Source organism: Varroa jacobsoni, unplaced genomic scaffold (assembly GCF_002532875.2).
Source record: "Varroa jacobsoni isolate VJ856 unplaced genomic scaffold, vjacob_1.0 scaffold_663, whole genome shotgun sequence".
In the NCBI taxonomy this organism is placed as follows: domain Eukaryota; kingdom Metazoa; phylum Arthropoda; class Arachnida; order Mesostigmata; family Varroidae; genus Varroa; species Varroa jacobsoni.
Genome location: NW_019213565.1, coordinates 587 through 19,317, shown reverse-complemented (window position 1 = coordinate 19,317; position 18,731 = coordinate 587). Strand labels below are relative to the sequence as shown.

The 18,731-nt window shown below is 39.0% G+C and overlaps 4 protein-coding genes across 6 annotated transcripts; 3 read left to right on the top strand and 1 right to left on the bottom strand.

Annotated features, from left to right (window-relative positions):
- Window positions 1-472: 472 nt before the first annotated feature.
- On the bottom strand, window positions 473-4,460 carry Rpn7 (regulatory particle non-ATPase 7). The gene is made up of 6 exons (XM_022836719.2): window positions 4,059-4,460; window positions 3,096-3,293; window positions 2,582-2,781; window positions 1,981-2,263; window positions 1,548-1,716; window positions 473-1,029 (listed from the first exon to the last, which is right to left on the bottom strand). Exons 1-6 carry the CDS (start codon window positions 4,198-4,200, stop codon window positions 855-857), a joined length of 1,167 nt encoding a protein of 388 aa, XP_022692454.1. The 5' UTR covers window positions 4,201-4,460; the 3' UTR covers window positions 473-854.
- Window positions 4,461-4,560: 100 nt separating this feature from the next.
- On the top strand, window positions 4,561-9,415 carry Ada2a (Transcriptional adapter 2A). 2 transcript variants are annotated; one of them, XM_022836710.1, is made up of 3 exons: window positions 4,561-4,853; window positions 5,695-5,983; window positions 7,301-9,415. In XM_022836710.1, the coding sequence occupies exon 3, from the start codon at window positions 7,306-7,308 to the stop codon at window positions 8,740-8,742; it is 1,437 nt and encodes a 478-aa protein (XP_022692445.1). In that variant the 5' UTR covers window positions 4,561-4,853; window positions 5,695-5,983; window positions 7,301-7,305; the 3' UTR covers window positions 8,743-9,415. The 2 variants fall into 2 exon arrangements, with proteins under 2 accessions (XP_022692445.1, XP_022692446.1); XM_022836711.1 differs by lacking the exon at window positions 5,695-5,983.
- A 1,272-nt stretch (window positions 9,416-10,687) lies between these two features.
- On the top strand, window positions 10,688-12,239 carry BthD (BthD selenoprotein). The gene is made up of 2 exons (XM_086969127.1): window positions 10,688-10,926; window positions 11,999-12,239. The coding sequence occupies exons 1-2, from the start codon at window positions 10,688-10,690 to the stop codon at window positions 12,237-12,239; spliced, it is 480 nt and encodes a 159-aa protein (XP_086825253.1).
- A 2,975-nt stretch (window positions 12,240-15,214) lies between these two features.
- LOC111262459 (uncharacterized) lies at window positions 15,215-18,531 on the top strand. 2 transcript variants are annotated; one of them, XM_086969129.1, is made up of 3 exons: window positions 15,215-15,437; window positions 16,230-16,438; window positions 18,013-18,531. In XM_086969129.1, exons 1-2 carry the CDS (start codon window positions 15,231-15,233, stop codon window positions 16,284-16,286), a joined length of 264 nt encoding a protein of 87 aa, XP_086825255.1. In that variant the 5' UTR covers window positions 15,215-15,230; the 3' UTR covers window positions 16,287-16,438; window positions 18,013-18,531. The 2 variants fall into 2 exon arrangements, with proteins under 2 accessions (XP_086825255.1, XP_086825254.1); XM_086969128.1 differs by having other exon boundaries at window positions 15,223-15,619.
- The last annotated feature ends 200 nt before the right edge of the window (window positions 18,532-18,731 follow it).

The window sequence follows — 18,731 nt, the reverse complement described above, 5'->3', positions numbered from 1 at the left end:
TTTTTTTTCTTTTGAGATACCATAAATTTATTCAGCAGGACCAATTTAGATTATAGAATCAGGCGCAACAAATTGTCCGGAAGTGAGCTCCTCAATAGAATACTTTAGTAAAATCATTTTAAAATTCATTTAAGAGGCACCACTTGTGTTAAACCAGCATTGTAGCGATGCTGCCTTTGCGTCAAAGGATCTGTAATTAACTTTTTAGAAAACGAGACAAACAGTGAGGTAAGACCCGTGACATACGATATTACAATAACTAAGAATATTAGCTACTTCGTAGTACAGAGTGTAAAATATTGTAATAATATCTTTAAGTATGTCAAAAACCAATTTTTAACTTGTTTAACTTTACCAAGATATGCTAACGTTTAATCAGTGCCGCACATTTTATGCCTATAACATTTTACATAAATTCTTATCAATGCGAGGGGAATTATGCATAATGGCATTGTTAAGGAATCAATCCGGATCAAAAATATTAAAAGACACAGTTTATTTCAGCAACCCGGCGTGATTATAGAGTCTCTATACTTTACCGTGTAGGCAACTTTTGACATTTTCCAAGTCAATTCACCGACGCTTTTAACTTCTAAGTCACATACTTGACAAAAACTTTCGCCGTCGATTCTTTTATTTTTGGATGCCCGAATTACATATCCGACTTTCGTGCGCGCTACAGCGCACGCTTCCGTATGCGCGCTTCTCTAAAGAAGGATCGAACTTAGGCCATCAGGGCACATCTTTTCGTGCACAAAAAACACGGGATTCTTTATCGTTCATTTTTACTTGGCAGACTTATAGTTCACGACGTCGGATCGTATCTCATCTATGAGGATGACGTAATAAACCACTTAGATATTGATCACCCGTGATAGCTTCTGTATTCTGTTGAGTAAAACGTCGCCGTGCTTAATGGTCGCCTGATACTGGTAATTCTTGCTATCAGGTCGATTGGTCTCGACGATACCGTTAACTTTGTCTATTTTACAATGGAGACGGCCTGCGGCAATAAATCGAGCCAACTCTCTGAAACATCAAAAAAGGAATAGAGAAACAATTAGAATCAAAGCGGATGCGATGAAAAAAATTTGTGACTCCAAATAATCAATAATATTTAAGCACTTTCAAAGATTAAGATTTTAAAGATTTTTTTTTGCTCTCAAGACTCTTGGAAAAAAAGCCCCGAAAGTGCACACTGAGATTCGTGGACTCGTTTTTGGCTGACTACAGTCCATTATGGATCGACCCATTTGCGACGTAAAGACGTCAAAATACAAAAGGTTAAAAACCAAGTAAAATCGTAGAGGGGAAAGAACGGCAGACTACGAGTGGTAACTAGAACGAAAAAGGCCATATTTTTATATCCGTATGTAATAAACAATCTTCCTAACAACTGATCACAATACAACACGTACACGTAATGACAAACATTACTACTGTCCTCTAGAAACTTTTCATCGAATAATCATTCTATTTGGTTATCTACCTTTTGGGTTAAAGGCAAAACGTAAGTAATATGCACTGCTCTCCCTACAGATACTTACTGATCAACAAAATTCACAGATACACCGAACGCTTGTGCCATGTATTGTAATGTCAAGGATCGATAGCTTTCAAGCAGTTGGGTATATGCAAGGATGCGCATTTCACGTGCGTAGAATCTGTAGTGAGCACTTAGAACGCGGTCACGTTTCATCATTCCTTCAACCATCGCTATACACAGAGATTAATCGAGATCAGGAAAATCAGAGTAAATTACTTTGGCGTATGCGACTTTGTTGTACTATAAACACACAGAAAAATTGATGAAATGCCTCTATCTTAGTGACTTTTCACTACTCTAATAATTAAATTCGGTTATCGATAGCTCTATATAGTATATCTATGTTGTATTACCAGCACGAATACAGGTAGGACCCCCTTTTTTTTTATTTCTGGTTGTAATTACAGCAGCAGCGGTGTATTAGAAACATTTACCAAGTCTACGGAAGAAGGTTGCATATTGACATTGATACAGCGAGAAGAGATACTCTTTGATGTCAGGCAGCCCATGTAAAACTTCCAGAATTTCTGACCCTCGAATGACTTTTTCCCGAAGCTGAGTCCGACCGAGTGCTAGTATCGTTGAAAGTACTGTGTACGTGACGAACTGCTTGTAATCCATGAGTTCGTAGCAGGTGAACGTCGACACGGTGTCTAAGAAAAGGCTAGCCGCTGTCTTGAAATCCCGGATCGCTAACGAGTAGAATGCCTGGTACACCTGTAAATATGGATCACAATTAATATGGCTAAAACTCGATCCAATTCTTGATTGCCATCAACAAAACGAAAACCACATTTAGGCCTATTTTATATCATTCCAAGGTGAAAGTAATGGGTCAGTGTTGATGTAGTAGAATAAATTTTCTGCTCATTAGTATTTGGAGGATTATCAATTTTCGACACCGGCAATTCGTTTTGCATTCTACTGTATATGATTATGTGTATTTGAACAGAACAAAACGCCCAAAAAAATCAGTATTGGAGTCGAACGAAGTCGAACAAAGTCAATGTGATCACGCAGACAAATTTTGCTTACTTTGAGTCTGTTTCGGCGATCCCAGTCGCCACCTTCCTCGATGAGGGCTTTGGCCTTGTCAATATTCCGTGTAACAAGATCGTGGTCCAAATAGAAAAGGCCAACACGGATCTGGTGGAATAGGAGGTCCAATTTATGACCAACGGAGACAGATTTCTCGAAGGTTTTGCGGAATTGTGTTAGCGTTGCCTCCTTGTCACCTGCCAACACGTGCGAAAGGATAATATCGAGAACGTCGAGTTCGACAATATTGAAAGAAATAAAGACACACTAAGTCACAAATTGAATAAACGCTCGAGCTGAAAATTATAATAAAAAAGCTATAGTGACGTAAGAGCACTACCTAGTAAGAATTAGACGAAGAATTGTTCCAGCCTCGCTGTTTAAGCATAGAAAGAGAAATAATATACCAAAATATTTAGCCCTTTTAATAGGTCAACGCTAAACTTGGAATTCACCAATAATTACTATATATGTAAATCGAACGAATATTAATAAATAAGGAGGTATTTACCAATTCGTGAAAGGTATTCAGCCTTTCGCAGATTTGCCTCACGGACTTCCATTTCACCAAGGTTCTTCTCCGCATCAGCTATGGCTCCGTCCAATTTTTCCAATTGGGCCTTGTTAGCCTGCTTTAATTTATCCATCAGCTTGTTTTCTACAGGCCAGCCTAGGTCGCGGCAACACTGCTCGTAGAACGGCGCCATGTCTAATATAATGAGAGGTAAACAAACAATATATACAAGTATTGTTGTAGTATTAATCATTATAAATGTTTTAAAAAGAACATTTCTGTTAAACGTAAACACTAAATATTAGAGGAGCGTAAATGACTGATAGTTCGTAAACGACTAAAAATACTTTTACTTAAAACACGAAAAGGCCCAGTTGTGAAAAAACTAAATTGTTCCTTTGTCTTGTTTACGATCATAATCTGTTATATTGCCGTAGCTTTTTCTCGTTTGAATATATGCACATATCTATTTCGATGTTAACTTTTTTTTTATTGACATTTACACTTGCTGTCGAAAGGCAATGCAAGATATCCACGTTCGGTAACCAAATTGTATCTTTGAATAACTAAAACAACATTAACACGGCATACCTAATTAATTTTCCAAAATTTTTAATCACTGTGCTCGCCATCGAAACTTTTGGAGCAGTACAATTAAATTTGAAACGAGAAATACAACATTCTTATACAAGCTTACGGTTGACAGCTACTTTATGTATCCACTAGCACTAGTTTCGATCGAGAAAAAAAAACTAAAACCAGCCTGAATAAACCACTATATGCAAAACAATTCACTCACAATGAAATCAGGAGGAGCTTATCAATAAGTTCAGTCAGACGTGTTATGTTACTCAGATCATTATTTTTATTGTGTCTGCCATTATTATTTCATATGAAGTCCAAGCACTGACGGCGTAATACGAAATAACCATGGTGGGAAAAGTTTTGGGTAAGTCTTACCGTCTTTGTTGATGGCGTCGAGTAGATCCTGTTTGAGTTTCTGATTCGCCGGTTCGTGATATTGCAGACTGTATTTCCATTGTGCTAAGTCCAAGTTAGGGTTCTTTTCTAACGACTCATCTTGAAGATTCTCAGCCGGCATCGTAGCTTCTCTCTTGAGATGCTCGTACGAGAGCGGTCAGCCAACTGAAGTAAATCGTCTTTGATCCGTAGTAGCAGATCGTTAAATCGCACAGAATAACACTCGCACCTGTACACGCCGAACACACGACTTTGTCCGCTAATCAAGCCACTCGCATAAGATCCCCAGTCGCTTTTTAAGCCAGCCGGTTGTATTGTATATGGGGATTCGACGGGTATTTTACACTATCATATCGACAATTCATCGATTGGTTGATAGTCGACGTGAGTTGCTAGATCGGACCAAAACAATGCTGCAGACGAGTGCGCAAAACTTGGCATATGCACACGTCGTCTGCATTCGTTAACAGAAATCTTTTCTGCTAGAAAAAATAAATGCTGTCTGCACTCTTTTAAAGAAAACTAGGATCACAGGTCACAGTGGAGCGCCAAGCCGGCTTGTGCTATTAGTATCAACACGTTCGGTGGTGCCGCGCAGTTTCAGTAATTAGAGTAATAACAAAACTTGAAGAGGGACGACAAACGGGCGAAGTATGCACTGAAAAAAGTTGTCGTTTCGTTAAGCGCTTCGTCACTGTGAAAGACAGAATAAAGTAATAATTTTCGTAGGAAGAGATCGTCAAACAGGCGGAAGAAGTCAGCAAGCAATTCTAGGTAAGTTAAACAAATTCTATTTGGTTCTGTGTTCGGCTGCAACGACTAAAGTGAGCTTTTTACTAACGAATACAGGCAAACGGTGTGGCAAATGGAATCAGGGTGTCTTTACACGCTGATTTGTGTGTCGCAATTCATCGACTTGTTGATTGTGTTCGGATATCTTAAAGTTAAGAAAGGGTTATAATCACATGTGTTTAGCTTAATGTATATAGGTTTCGCATGAAGTCTCCAGTTTAGTATTTGTTATGCACATAAATGCTAGTTGCATGATTATCTGTGAAATTAGCTACACCGCTCTTGTGGTATTGGAAAATCGAATGAATATGACTCAAACGAACATATTTGATTGGCAAGAAAGTACTTGTATTTTCAAAAAAAAAAAAAGGGAAAATATTTTTTACGCACGCGTAGACGGTTAGGAGGCTGTTTCCAGTTCCGTTTCAAAGGTTTCGCCTGCTATGCTGGACTCCAGGCAAATGTAAAATCCCCCCTAACGGATGGTTTAATCCATTCATGATGCTAACCATCATGGCTAAAGCTATGGTCTAGTAAAGAAATCGTTGTGTAACCTTACATGGAGCGATTGACCAGAAACTTCTGCCGCGCAGGTTTTGGACACTGTTTACCCCGCTTCCTATCCTTAACCTTCATAATTCTTATCATGCGCTCAAGAAGAAACCTTGAACTTGAGTTTTTTTTCGTTCACTGGTATCCTTCTGACCCTCTGTTTGTTTTTGGCTGAACTCGCTACCTTGGCAGTCTAGTGTTTTCTGCGACGAAACCATGAAGACGAAGAAGCTTTATATTCAACATTGCACTTTCTATTATTTACACGCAGGAAAAAGTACCGTGGAGACAATAAGACTTAATCGTGAAATAGAAAGGGAGGATGCCGTATTGCAACCAATTTGTCAAAACTGATTTCTACTCTTCAGAGCCGGAGATTTCGATTCAAGCGATAAGGCACACTCGGGGCGAGCACTGAAAGCGATCGATATCTAATAGCAGCGTTTACGCAATGCGACTTCAGAATAGTCAGCTAAAGAATTTTCTGTGAAGTTGGGGGTTAGCCCAAGCACTGTTTCAGATCGTCAGCATGCATTAAAGATTGGCTCCAAGAACAAAGGGTGGGTTTCCACAGGAACCCAATAGAGATACATTTAACAATCCACTTATAGCATCTTTACATATACTTCCTCATGCATGCACATATCGTTGTTTGCTTCCTAGAAACCAGCAGCATTATCATAAGTATATGGAAAATTGGATAGTTCTTTTATGTTATTAATCTAATATTATAACAATCTACAGCTGACAATATGTTGAGGAAGGCTATTTTTGTTGAGGAAGAATATTTTTATTCCCCAAAGTGAAGCTCTAGAACAATGGGCTTTATCAGCTAATCCAACGTCGATGAAAATCTTTTAGGTGCGTGTTGATTTGCCGGTTTATTTTAAATATCATTATTTACTTATATATAGAGACTTCGGTGACTTCAGAGTATCAGTTGTATGAAACACTTGCGCTTACCAAAGAAGTGGTGTTTTCATTTAGTGAAACTTAGGTAGTCAGCAACATCACTGAAGTGCGATCTTTCTTAGCGTTGCTATTTAAATCAGGCGTTATACACATGTAATGAATGCAATATACGTACATGTTCAGGGTGTTTCTTTATGTGTTTTTTAATTATCTTGCCTGCTTTTCTACGCCACATTTTTCTATTTGTTTTTTCTGTCTTCTCTCCTGTTTCTGCACAAGCCTTAATAATGACCGATAACTCTAACAAGCAACTCTACAGTGTCAACTTTATAAAATATAGAATCAAAATAGATTATCCACTATTGTAATGATGTCAACTTTTTTTTTTTTGAATTGATATTATAATCATGGTTATTCCGCCATTTTCCATCAAATAGGCTAGCTACATTCAAGATTTGATACTATAAAACGACAATTTCGAGTAACTGCACGGCTTAAATATTTAATTAAGTTTCCTCCATAATTTTTTTGCCAGTAGTCAGACGCTTCATATTCATTGGTTAACAGTACAACGTCACATAATATCGTATTGTATATCTAAATGATAAGTACACTCAGTATGCTTTCTAGAAATATTTGAACGTCGTTTCCCCAGATAGACATTCTCCAAAGCGTGTTTGATAGGTTAATGTAAATTTAGTCAACAGTGATGATGCAGAATATGCCTAGACTTGAAATATTCAAGCATATGTATATATTATTACTGACCTAAATAATCAAACGTGTCCTCTCTCTGAGGCACTTTACTCAGAAACGCTTTCCGAATGCTTAGTGGTTTATGCCTGACAGACTCATTTTTACTGGCACCTACCCCGTTTAACGTTAGCCGCTAACGTGCCACAATCCTGCACTCTTGTATCGTTCCACCTGATGCTGTCCTGGTCCTGCTTGCATCCCTCTCGCAGAATAAATGGCATCGTCTACAGCGGCATTGGTGGTTGCCTCAACTGACGAGGAGCCCGCGGCTCCCTGTGGAAGCTGTGGGGTGCGGCTTGGACTTCTCACCCCACGTCTCGCTTGTCGGGCTGACTCATGTCGGGGCGTAGTTATCTGTATTCAGTGCTTCGCCCGTGGCAGCGAATTCGGCCAACATCGAAATTACCACCCATACGCCGTTTTTGACGCCCAGTTACCACTGCTGAGCTGGGACTGGAGCGGTGCCGACGAGGTTCGCTTGCTGGAGGCGATCGAAACTTGCGGCCTGGGCAATTGGTCAGACGTGGCGAAGATTGTCGGTGGTGGTAAAACCGCAAAAGACTGTCGGGCTCACTACGCAAGGTACTACATATATGGAAATTATCTAACTGCTACAATCGCATGCAACTTGAAGACGAATCGAGTCTTTAAATTAGACGAGATTAATACAGGAGAGAATGTTGCTGACAGCTACTTAGGTACATCAAGTGTGACCTATACGAGTACAATTGGCAGAGCACCCCGACCAGAACTCGGCAGCGTTGGACAGTCAGAAGATTTCGCTGGCTATTTTCCGGCTCGCGGTGACTTCTTCGACGAAATTGATCCACAAGCGGAAGCGTTGTTGGCGTCTGTATCATTCAGGGCCGATGACAGTAAGGGTGAGGGGTTGGACGATATCGATCACGAAGCTCAGATGGCGCTGGTTGAAGGGTACCGGCGCCGAATCATTGCAAGAGAGCGTGTTAAGGATGTTGTCGCTCAGCATGGCCTCTTAAGCAGAGCCCAAAACACTGAATGGGAGTCAAGGTATTTTAGAGATCTTGGTGAGATCACGGTTCGTTCACTGCTCCCCATGGTAAATATTCTATCGCCTGATGACATGCTCGCATTTTTTGAATCACTAGCTCTGGCCGAACAGCTGAAGCGACGTGTCTGTAGGCTTCACGATGCCCGTTCAAATGGCCTCAAGACCCAGCGTGAAATCACCCAATTTGAGCGATTGAATCAGTTACGTCAACGCAGCTATACGAAGCCTTCGCAATGCAAAGAAGTCCTACGTAGCAGCAAGGACGCAAACAGCCTGCGGAGACTTTTACTACGGCGGCAGCGTGATACCGCTGTTGAGGCCAGTGCCAGCATGATTGGTATGGGGAAAACTAATCGGCGCCCCAAGAAGCCACCTCCCAGTCCTCTAACGATTGAACATCTGCAAGGATTCTTCAAGCTGAGTCAGGCTGAAAGGGAATTTTGCTCGAATTCAAGGCTGTTTCCATCGACTTATCTCGGGCTCAAATCTCAGTTGGTTTCTGAATGCCAGCGAAACGATGGGCTGCGTTTGTCTCGAGCTCGAACTTTGTGCAACATCGACGTGAATAAAACGAAAAGATTATATCATTTCCTGCTTTCCCAAGAACTTATACACGAATAGGATATTAATGCCTTTGCTAATAGTACTTGTTGTCATGTAACAAACAAGAATGCCAATGTCAATTTGTTTTGCTATATGTCTTACATATGTATATATATATATATATATATATTACTGTATAAATAAACATTGGTATTGCAAATTATATTGGAGGGCGGCATTTATGTGAAGGAGCCAAATATTTGTCAGCATGTCCGGTATTAAACGTAAGGTTTGTGTCCTGTGAAATCTTCAAGTGTGGAAAAAGACCAAATCTATGTCGGCAGTTTTGATGCCATACGGATCAGCTGAAAAGGTCAGCTTGTCGCACTGCACCTAAGTAGCAAAGCTAGGGTAGGAAATAGAATACGAGTTTATATAGCAAAACGGAAAGTTGGTTAAATGTAAAGAAAATATGGTACAAACAAGAACTATTCAATGCCCGACATTTCTATACGCGCCTTGGGGGCTAAATGGGACGTGGAGATAATTGTCATTGGCTGGATTGTTGGCAAAGACTTTAAATACCAGCTTGACACCATTATGACAGTTTTTTAACAGCTCAGGGGCTATCGATACATGTAAATAGTATGTAAGCACATAAGATTACACGCTCGCAGAACTTTTCACTTTTCTTTCAGTGTAGAGATTAATAAGAAGAAGTTTAATAAAATGGTCATTATTTATTAACAAACAGGAATGTGTTTTAAATTTTTATTGAGGTTTTGACACAACTATTTTACATTCAGCTCATTAAAGGCATTCATAAAAGTATACGGTAGATATTTACTTTTATGAATAAGTAGGCCGAATATGTCATTTCGGGTTAGAGTACATCGTTACTGCTTTATAAGAGAGGTTTGTTAGGCATCTACTAAGCAGACCTTAAACGACCTATTAAGGATCCATTATGACATTCCTCTACTTTGTATCTAAAATTTTGTAAAATCTATGTGGTACAACTGAGAACGAATTGCTTGCTTTTTCGTACGAATTCAACTCCGTTTAATTATTTGGAAAGCAATTTTAAAAAAGATAATATCGTTTTCAATAAATGATGTTTGAGGCGTTTATTTATTAAACATATATATGTAGAAGTGTTATAAAAAATCCATGAAATAGCCCGAGTAATTGCTAGCATTTCCGTTTCACAGTTGTTATTATCTAATTTAAAAATACCCATATTTTTATAGCTACAAGATATAGGAAATTAACCGTCACATATTCTGCACTCAAGTTTTACTATTGGGAAAGAAATACCTCATACTCGAAGAACTGTGCATGTTTGATATTTTCGGTTCCTGATATTTTGGGATAGGTAGAAGCATTCATGAAATTCTGTACTCGTTTAATACGACATCAAAGCGCATGAATGTATGCCGATTAGTCATACAGATGTTGGGTCGACAGATTATGTGTCTTTATAAAAAATAGTCTACATCTTTGCATATAAGAGCCCGTACCTCAATGTAGAACTCAGTGCCTAGTATCTAAATTGGTGTTCTGCTTTTTACAATCGATCTTTAGTGCCTTAAATCAGTGTCGGTTTTCGAGATGGTTGCCGGCCCATTCCGGCAGCACGAAATAGACCTTGCCGCTAAGTGCCTCTAAGTTCAATATGCAAAGACATTATCACTGCCTTCTCACTGAGAGATAAAGGTTTTAATAAAGCTTACAAGAATGGTGCTCCTAGCAATATTGCACATAGAGTAATTTAAATATTATAGATGAGCAATCTTTGTTATTGTTTGTATAGTTTGATATATACCCTTCCAATTATCTCTCCTTTTACATTGTACTTAAATGTTGGTTATCAGCTACTTAGTACCTATCGTGTGTTGCTGTTATTTTTGAGAATTTCTCCTAATAGCTGAAAGCCTTAGCGAGTACATCTTGTCCGCATTTAAATTCAGTTTTCTTATATATTGTCTTATATATGCGCACTTTTGTGATTCGTTTCTTTAGCATGGGTCGTCCTCGAAAAAAGGAGCCGAAAGGTGGTGGAGAAAAGCCATTAGTTGAAGCTAATACCCGCCAATTGAAAGCCAACGCGGCTAACATTAGAAAGCGAACTGGTCGTTCCAGAGCAGCGGCGTCAGCCGCCGCTGCCTCAGAACTTTCCAACCATTCAGAAGAGATTAAAACTGAGCCGAAGTTTAGTGCCGCCGCGTCTCATGGAGGTGTCCGCGTCATTATTGAACACTGGTGCGTTGCATACATTTGTTTTGTTACTCACTATTTTCCGTGTTTCAATTTTCTGCACCTAGTTACACATATAGTTTTTGTTGACGGTGAGATTGGATCTACTAACCCTTGACCTTTCAACCGGAGATTTAGCTATTTAAACTATAAGAAGAGAACTCTGATGATACACACAATGATACTGGACTGCTCAGCAGGAAATTGTAAGCTTTATCCATTGCTTCGCCTCTCTAATTTTTCCCGCGCTGATGACCGACTGCTATACGCGATCGGACAGTTTTTTTTTCTGCAGCGCTAGGCCGTTACTATCGAAATGGTGAAGAAGAAATGACATTTTTTTGCCGATGCCAAAGAGAGAGAGAGAAGTAAGCCAAGCCAGTAAATTGACTCCGCAGACCTCTTCAAACCTGAAAAGTTTAATGAATTCCGTTTTCTAAGAAGAAGATACCATAAGCATAACAAGTCACTTCCCAGTTGTGTTCTTGGCTATAGAGTCATCATTGTATACACCACACCTAGCCAGATTTTGACTTCTTACTGCCAACGGTATGCAACACTCAACCGTCAGCAAACAAAGAACAAGTAAAGCAAGGAAGAAAACACCGTTAGTTTTTGAATAACTCAATATATTGTATTTGAAGCGCGAACGATTCAACAGAGCTGCATGAGACTATATGAGTTACTGGCGTAATTAAAGAAGGTATTATCTAGAGTGTTTTGCCACAAGGCATGAAGTCTAATAATGCCGCCCAAACAAAAGCTTTTATATGTGAATGTAGCTGCGGGAAAGATCTAATCAGATGGCCTTAAACATTCTCCTTCAGTTAAAATATCCCTACCTGCTAATCATGGCCGCAGACTTTAACATTTCATTGATTAGTTTCAAAATGTCATTTATCGATATGTTATTTTCGAATTGTACGATGCATCATTTTGTTTCGTTTAGGATTTGTACAAATCGGTATCGGTTGTGATGCATCAATGTTATCGAGCATCCTTTAATATGTTTCTTTATATTACTAGCCATTTCTTTTTTTCTTGGCTTCTATTCTAGTCGTTCCTGACAGGTCTACAGGCGCCACGCCATGGCGCTCAAGGAAGCCTTGATTGCGGCGTTTCCCAACGAGTTATCGGAAGAGAGCTTTACGATCAACGCTGAGAAGCCACGCACGAAAAGTTTCGAGTTTACTCTTGTTTGTGCTGACGGATCTGAAGAGGTTGTGTGGAGTGGCCTTAAACTTGGCCCGCCCCGATCTTTGAAGTTCCCGAGCAAGGAACAGATTGTGGAGATATTCACAAATAAGATTGGAAAGTAGGCTGGATATTTAGCTGATTGGTATGTTTTAGGGCTCTGTGAATGGATTTCCATTAGCAAGCATCAACTCTTCTTAATCCTTTTCATTTGTAATTTTCTTTTTTAGCTAGAAATACTGCGTGTGATATGGCTTCACTTGATTTACTGATATTTTAGTTAGGCTAACTAATACTAGCGCATTACGTGGAAACAGATTCGTCTTAGCCATTAGTGCCCTTGGACAAAGTGGTAGGCAGAATATTTTCCAGCCGGGCATAGAAATAGGACCGTGCAGGCTTCGTCACGTTTAAAAAATTTGAAGCATTTTTATGCAAAAATAACGTGTCTCATAAGCGTTCACGGTTATATTATTCATTATAAATAGTATTATTCAACTCACATGACTAATTCCTGCTCGTATAAACATGGCGGTATTGCATAGCGCAAGCTGACCTCAGTTTATATAAAGTACAGCGTCCTTATGAAATATCTCATTCAACAGCACGAGATCTCTTCCCGCTTTGGTCGTAATTTGATTTCTAGAATAATTCAACTTAACTAAAATACATAAACACACAATAGCGTATATTTTTATTCCATTTGGTATTCTTTAGATTGGATATTGACACGTAAATATGTCGAAAAGAGAAACAAGAGGTAATGTTTCGTAATGCATTTACGGGCTCAAAAATATTTTTTTTACTATAGTATCAAGTGACCACATATAACACCTTTAAAATGTAATGATGGTCGTGGTCCTCTTATTTAATTATTAATATTAATTATATAGGTGTCATCGTGCTGCGAGCGAGTTCCCTTTGGAGTAGGCATGAAGGACGTTGGCCGTACGATTTTCAGTGAAGGAAAATCTCTCAGCGAACCGATCAGAAGGAACTTTTTCCAAAAGTCGAAGCGGTTTATGACGAGACTGAGGTAAACCTGTCATAAAGGGCCTCAGTCTTTGATGACCCCCCGCAACGATCAGCGGACTTAGATTCCGTCAAAAACCTTGCCACCCTTCATGTTAGCTAGCACCCTAAAAGCAAACATTTACTGATAAGATACACACTACATTCTTTTCTTAACCGCTATATATCACATTCACCATGCAGCTTTACGAAAAGATGACAGCTATTCACTGAGCTTTGATTATAAGCCATCACACAAACGACGTATCAACCCTGCCCCTAAGATAAAGCAATGTCGGCCTAAATAGAATCACCTAGATATACCAGCGATCGAGTATCGAATCATAGCTACTAATGAACGATCCCCCTACTAGATTATTCGCCTATGTTATTTCGTTTTAATGTTTTGTAAAACAATTTGAAAAATATGCATAATAAATGAAAGCTTTTGTTTCTTTGCGCGACACGTCCAGTGTTTAGTAATCGGATTAGTTGTCTTTATTGACGAATGATTGAAGGCTCTAGAAAAATTTCAGGGACACTGATTGATAAATGATAAGCGAAAATAACGTCACTTGACATAGGGAAATAATAAAAATAACATATGAACGCGTGCTATACTAGTGGTTGTACGGACCTAACGAACTACCTTCAATCGATTGTAGTGAGTTTTGACGATAATACTTAGAAAAGAGTATTAGTTTGTAGTAGAAACAATAGCAATATTTAATATTTTTTCCATTTCCTAGAAAATATAGTAACCAGTCCCAGACGACGCTTAGATCTAAGCGCACCAGAAGTTCTATCTATACAAGCACTATTCTCTAGTTTGGCCTCTGACAGGACTTTTCTACCAACGCAGTCCGGCTATTCCAGATGATACCGAGATGTGTATAATTAGTGTCAATGCGGCTGTTGGTGTATTTCGTGACGTGATCAAGGCCCTCGACTATCCTGATCATGCGTGTATTGTCTAGCGCTTGTTCGCCCTTAGATCTTTTGCCGGTAGTTGTTCCTAGTTTTCGAGTAATTTACCCGCTAAACTTATCGGAGTCAACATTTCGGGAGTTATATTTGTCCTTGGGCAACCTTTGAAAAGCGTCAGGCAGCTTCAATCCTAGATCCTGCTTCATATTTTTTAATAATCTCTTTTTCGTGACGAACCCCTGCATCTCTAACGGAATCTTTCACTAATGACACCGTAATATTAAACACTGTTACCAATAATTTAGCCCTGACATAGTGTCATTTCTCCACTATACTCAATGTCTACAGCTCCTTCCAATATTTCCAAAGGTGTAACAGTTTTGCTTAAGCAATTAAGTTCCTCGCAATCCTTACTCAGTCAGTTTAATCTGGCGATACCGGTTCCCTAATTAGTCTCGTCTAACACTGCAGTTTCTCTTGACAGTCCTATATTATTCACTGTCTTACTAAATAGCTCCATTTTATTTATCCCACTCTCCCCCTCCCCCCACAGACTTTTTCGGCCAAAATACCAATGTTGAACACTAAAATGACCAACTTACGATAATTTGTGATTTTTCCTCCAATTTTCTTAAAAGAAAAAACTCATTACTATACCATATATATATGTAATCAACTATCTCCTTGACGTGTACTCGTGCCATTGGTTACCCTCACTTATAATATACTTATATAGGAACCTACAGTAAGTAACGTCCCCTTTTCCTACTTTCTAGCTAATTAGTAATGCTATTGTTATGATTTCCATTAATTTAATAATTATGTTTCTCAATCAAAAGCCACTAAATATTAGACATTTTAGACCGGGAGCTTCGCGTATTTGACCTACTCACGTCATTAATAAAGGAAGGTCTAAAGTCTATCGAATCCGTCTTTGATGCTGAAACGATAGCTCGTCCTGAGTAGCGTGCAAACACATGGCAATAACAGTGAAGACAGGAGTTTCGTCTTTGGAAGATATATTTTTTAATATTATACTTTTTAAAATGAATAAAGTCTTATCATAATTTTCCGTTGTTACCCAAAACCCACACTACCCAGAGCATTCAGATTCAAACTTGTTTTTAATGGCGGCGCGCTGTTTCACAAATGCGTTCATTCAATACCAGTTTCTCCAGATGAAAACTCCTTTTGAAAGTGATGTAAACAACCTTACAACCATGGCGAAAAAAAATACTCCATCACCGGAGCATGAGCGAAGATTAGCTATTCTTCAGTGTCTCCATGCTGGACGAACTCCGGCTGCAATTATAAACTTTCTTGGTTACCCGCAATCGACGGTATATCGCATCGCATCGAAGTATTGGGCTGCAAAAGATGAAAAAGTAGGTATGAGCACAGCACAGAGGAAAGCCCACGACAGACAAAAAACAGCCAGGACTCCAGAGTTAATCGATGCGGTTCAAAAATGCATTTCTAATGATCGGTCTATTTCGATCAGGGCGTTAGCGAAAAAATTTGAAGTAAGTGGGCGTACCATGGCACGGATTGTTCACGAAGACCTCAGGTAAAAGACAGCAGTTCTGTGGCAAATCATACATAAATGCGTTCGCGGACTCTCTCAGTTGGTTATTGCACTGAAGCGAATCGTGAGAAGAAAACTAATGAAATAAGCGATCGTTTATTAACTAAAACGAAGGTTTTTTAATTTTATAAATTTTTGATCAAATGATGTTTTAGCTAGGATGTTTGTTTGAGGCCGCTCAAACTATTAATATCAATAGCATAATATAATTACTATTTAGTGTTTATGTGAGCATTATATTTCTGAAGTGCCCTTTAAAATTAGAAGTTTTATTTTTGTTTTTATCATACATACTTTTGCTCCACAGGAGGAATTTGCTAGTCGTCTGGCGAATTAATATTACGTCGTAATACCTTCTCTGCTTTTTGTTCGAATTTAAAGTACAACAACGAATGTATCAACGATTTTTAAATACTTTGTCGACTTATTTCCTGTACCGCGCTGCCCCAACTGGATTAATTCGGTTACCTAGAGAGCTTATTTTTTTCGAAAGAACTATGGGTAGTTGTGAGCAGAGTTCGCCTCTACTTACATTTAATTTTCTAACGAGTTTTCCTAAATGCGCGCGTTTTTCTCGTTTGCTTCTTTTCAGGGAGCAAAGTATTCAAGCGAAGGCGTCTGGAACCACCAAGAAAGTGCCATTAGTTGAAGCCAAGGGTGGCCACCTTGAGACCAGAGTGGCTAAAACTAAGAGTGAAAAAGGCCGTGAAAACACAGCGGATTGAAACGCTGTTTTAAAAGTTCGTTGTAAAACCGCAGGGTTGGTCGAGGAAGATTTGACTTCATCCTCTATGGCATATGGTGCGTTTCATCTAGCATACAGAAATTAGATTGAAATGAAAATTCCTATGCTGTGAAAATGTTCCCTTACTTCTAATATACCGTTCGAAAGCGCTCCTCTTATTTTAACAGCGTATTGTGACGGACGTTGTGAGAACGAACTCGAATGAACTCTTCAAAAATGGATGTCTAAGGTACAAAAAACTGTATCGTTGACATTTCCTGCACTATGTATTTCGTCGAGGCCAAAACAATGGTAACGATAAAATGAACTGTAGTCACACGACTGTCATTAAACGCCTGAAGTCCCATAGGTCGGCACGAAAACTTGGAGATTGAGTACCTCACGAACCCAACAGGGCTCAAAGCGATTTTTCGTTCCGCATAGAGCATCGCGCTAGCGATATAACCGTCTTTTGCACAGAATTGTCACCGGCAGTTAGAAGTGGACATTAACCTGTGATACCGGGAAATAACGTTCTGGAAAAGAAAGCCCAGAGTCCAATCAAATTTTTATCAAAAAAAAAAACTTAACGCTTTACATTTGATACGCTTTACATTTGATACGACCTGCAAGGTTCGGATTTACTAAAAATTGTTCTCTACGAACCAAACAGTTGATCTGCGTTTATTGGGCCCAGCTACATCGGGTGAACCAGGCCATTTGGAAGACAAAACCCGACAAATACGGTTAGATTGTTTTACTTCATTAGAATGAGTGGTCACACACGGTAAACATTGTCAAAGTTACCCTGTAGTTCCAATGGAAGGTGTTGTTGAACCCTCAATATTTTCCGAATTTAGCGCCGACATTTGCTTTTAACAAGGGCAATCACCTTTGTAGACCTTCAAATACAAGGTAAACTCTCTAAACACTTCCCTTAAAATGAACAAAAAAAAACACTCAAAATTTTACCTTCTTTTTGCGAATATTCTGCAATCTTTTTAAGGATCATCAGCTACCACGGTTTTTTGACTCTTCTAATTAGTCATAATCTTTTTGTGGCCAGAATAATTCGGTTTGTAGCTTCACGAGAATGAACAAATAGTTCCTACAATCTTTAATGTACAGATGAAGAGCACATTCTGATGGCGTTTCTAGCATTTTCAGCGCACATAAGTTTAAGGTTGTGAGAGCCTTGCTACCAGTTATGTTGAAAGACATAGTTCCCAGTGGCAACACGTTTGGCTATTAGCGGACAGGAAATGGAAATGGTCTAAATACTCTGATCCTCCATTAAAGATCTTTAAAGCAGTTGGAAAAGCCAATAACGTAATAATTCGTTCTTTCTCTCGGTCGCTCTTAATTGACTGTATTTAACTCTATGATACTCGGGGGTTTGTATAGATAGAGAAATGTATTGTGCAGCGCAAATAAACTTCAGATCTATAAAACATAGTTTAGTAGAATATATTGTTCAGAGCCACAGAACACTATCCGCTTAATAACCTTACCTAATTAATGTCAGGTTTTCACATACAACACTTTTCAAATATAATAGTGGATATGGCCATTGCATTTCATCAATTATGTAGGTGTCGATTTGGACTAGGCACAAAGATGTTAACTTCATTGTCTCCTCCAATCATTTCAGAGCATCATGACTTCTCAGCGAACAAGTCAGACGAAGCTGTTTTCCAAAGGACCAGACGACAGGATTAAGGCAAATCTCTTTGGTTTGATAATTGTTTTAAACGACAATTTAGATTGAGTTCCAAACCACACAGCTTCCCGAGGCCATTGACTTGTCAAAGGCAATCAGTAACTTAGAGCGTACAAACCGAACATTAACTTTGTGATTCTTATCGACGATGTATCATATCTACTGCGCAGTCTCACATCTCGTGACAGCTGCGTATCGACTTCATCATTGGAACCCTGTATCACAGATAGCATTCGTTGTTCACGGTCTTTCTGAGGGTATAGTATTTGTTCTATATTTGTAGATGTATGAGTAGTTGAGAAAATAAGTTATTCTATGTGTATCGTACCAATTTTATTTATTAATAAGCGATCTCGCGGGTTGTGCAAATGATAACGACATCTGCAATACGATGTGTACCGTTGTATTTTGTAACGAAATGTAACAAAGATGTATATTGAGTGAACTTAACTTCTTTTCTTAAATACCACTGTAAGTTAGTTCATCATTTCATCACGAACGCATTAAACCTGAATAGCCATAGGAATAGGATAGTTGGGATTCTCAGAGACACATTGATTGGATAAGAAATTTTCACAAATAACGTGGAACCAGAAGTTCTTTTCTTGTCGGGCGATCTAGGATGTACACCTTATCGGTAATTCTATGGA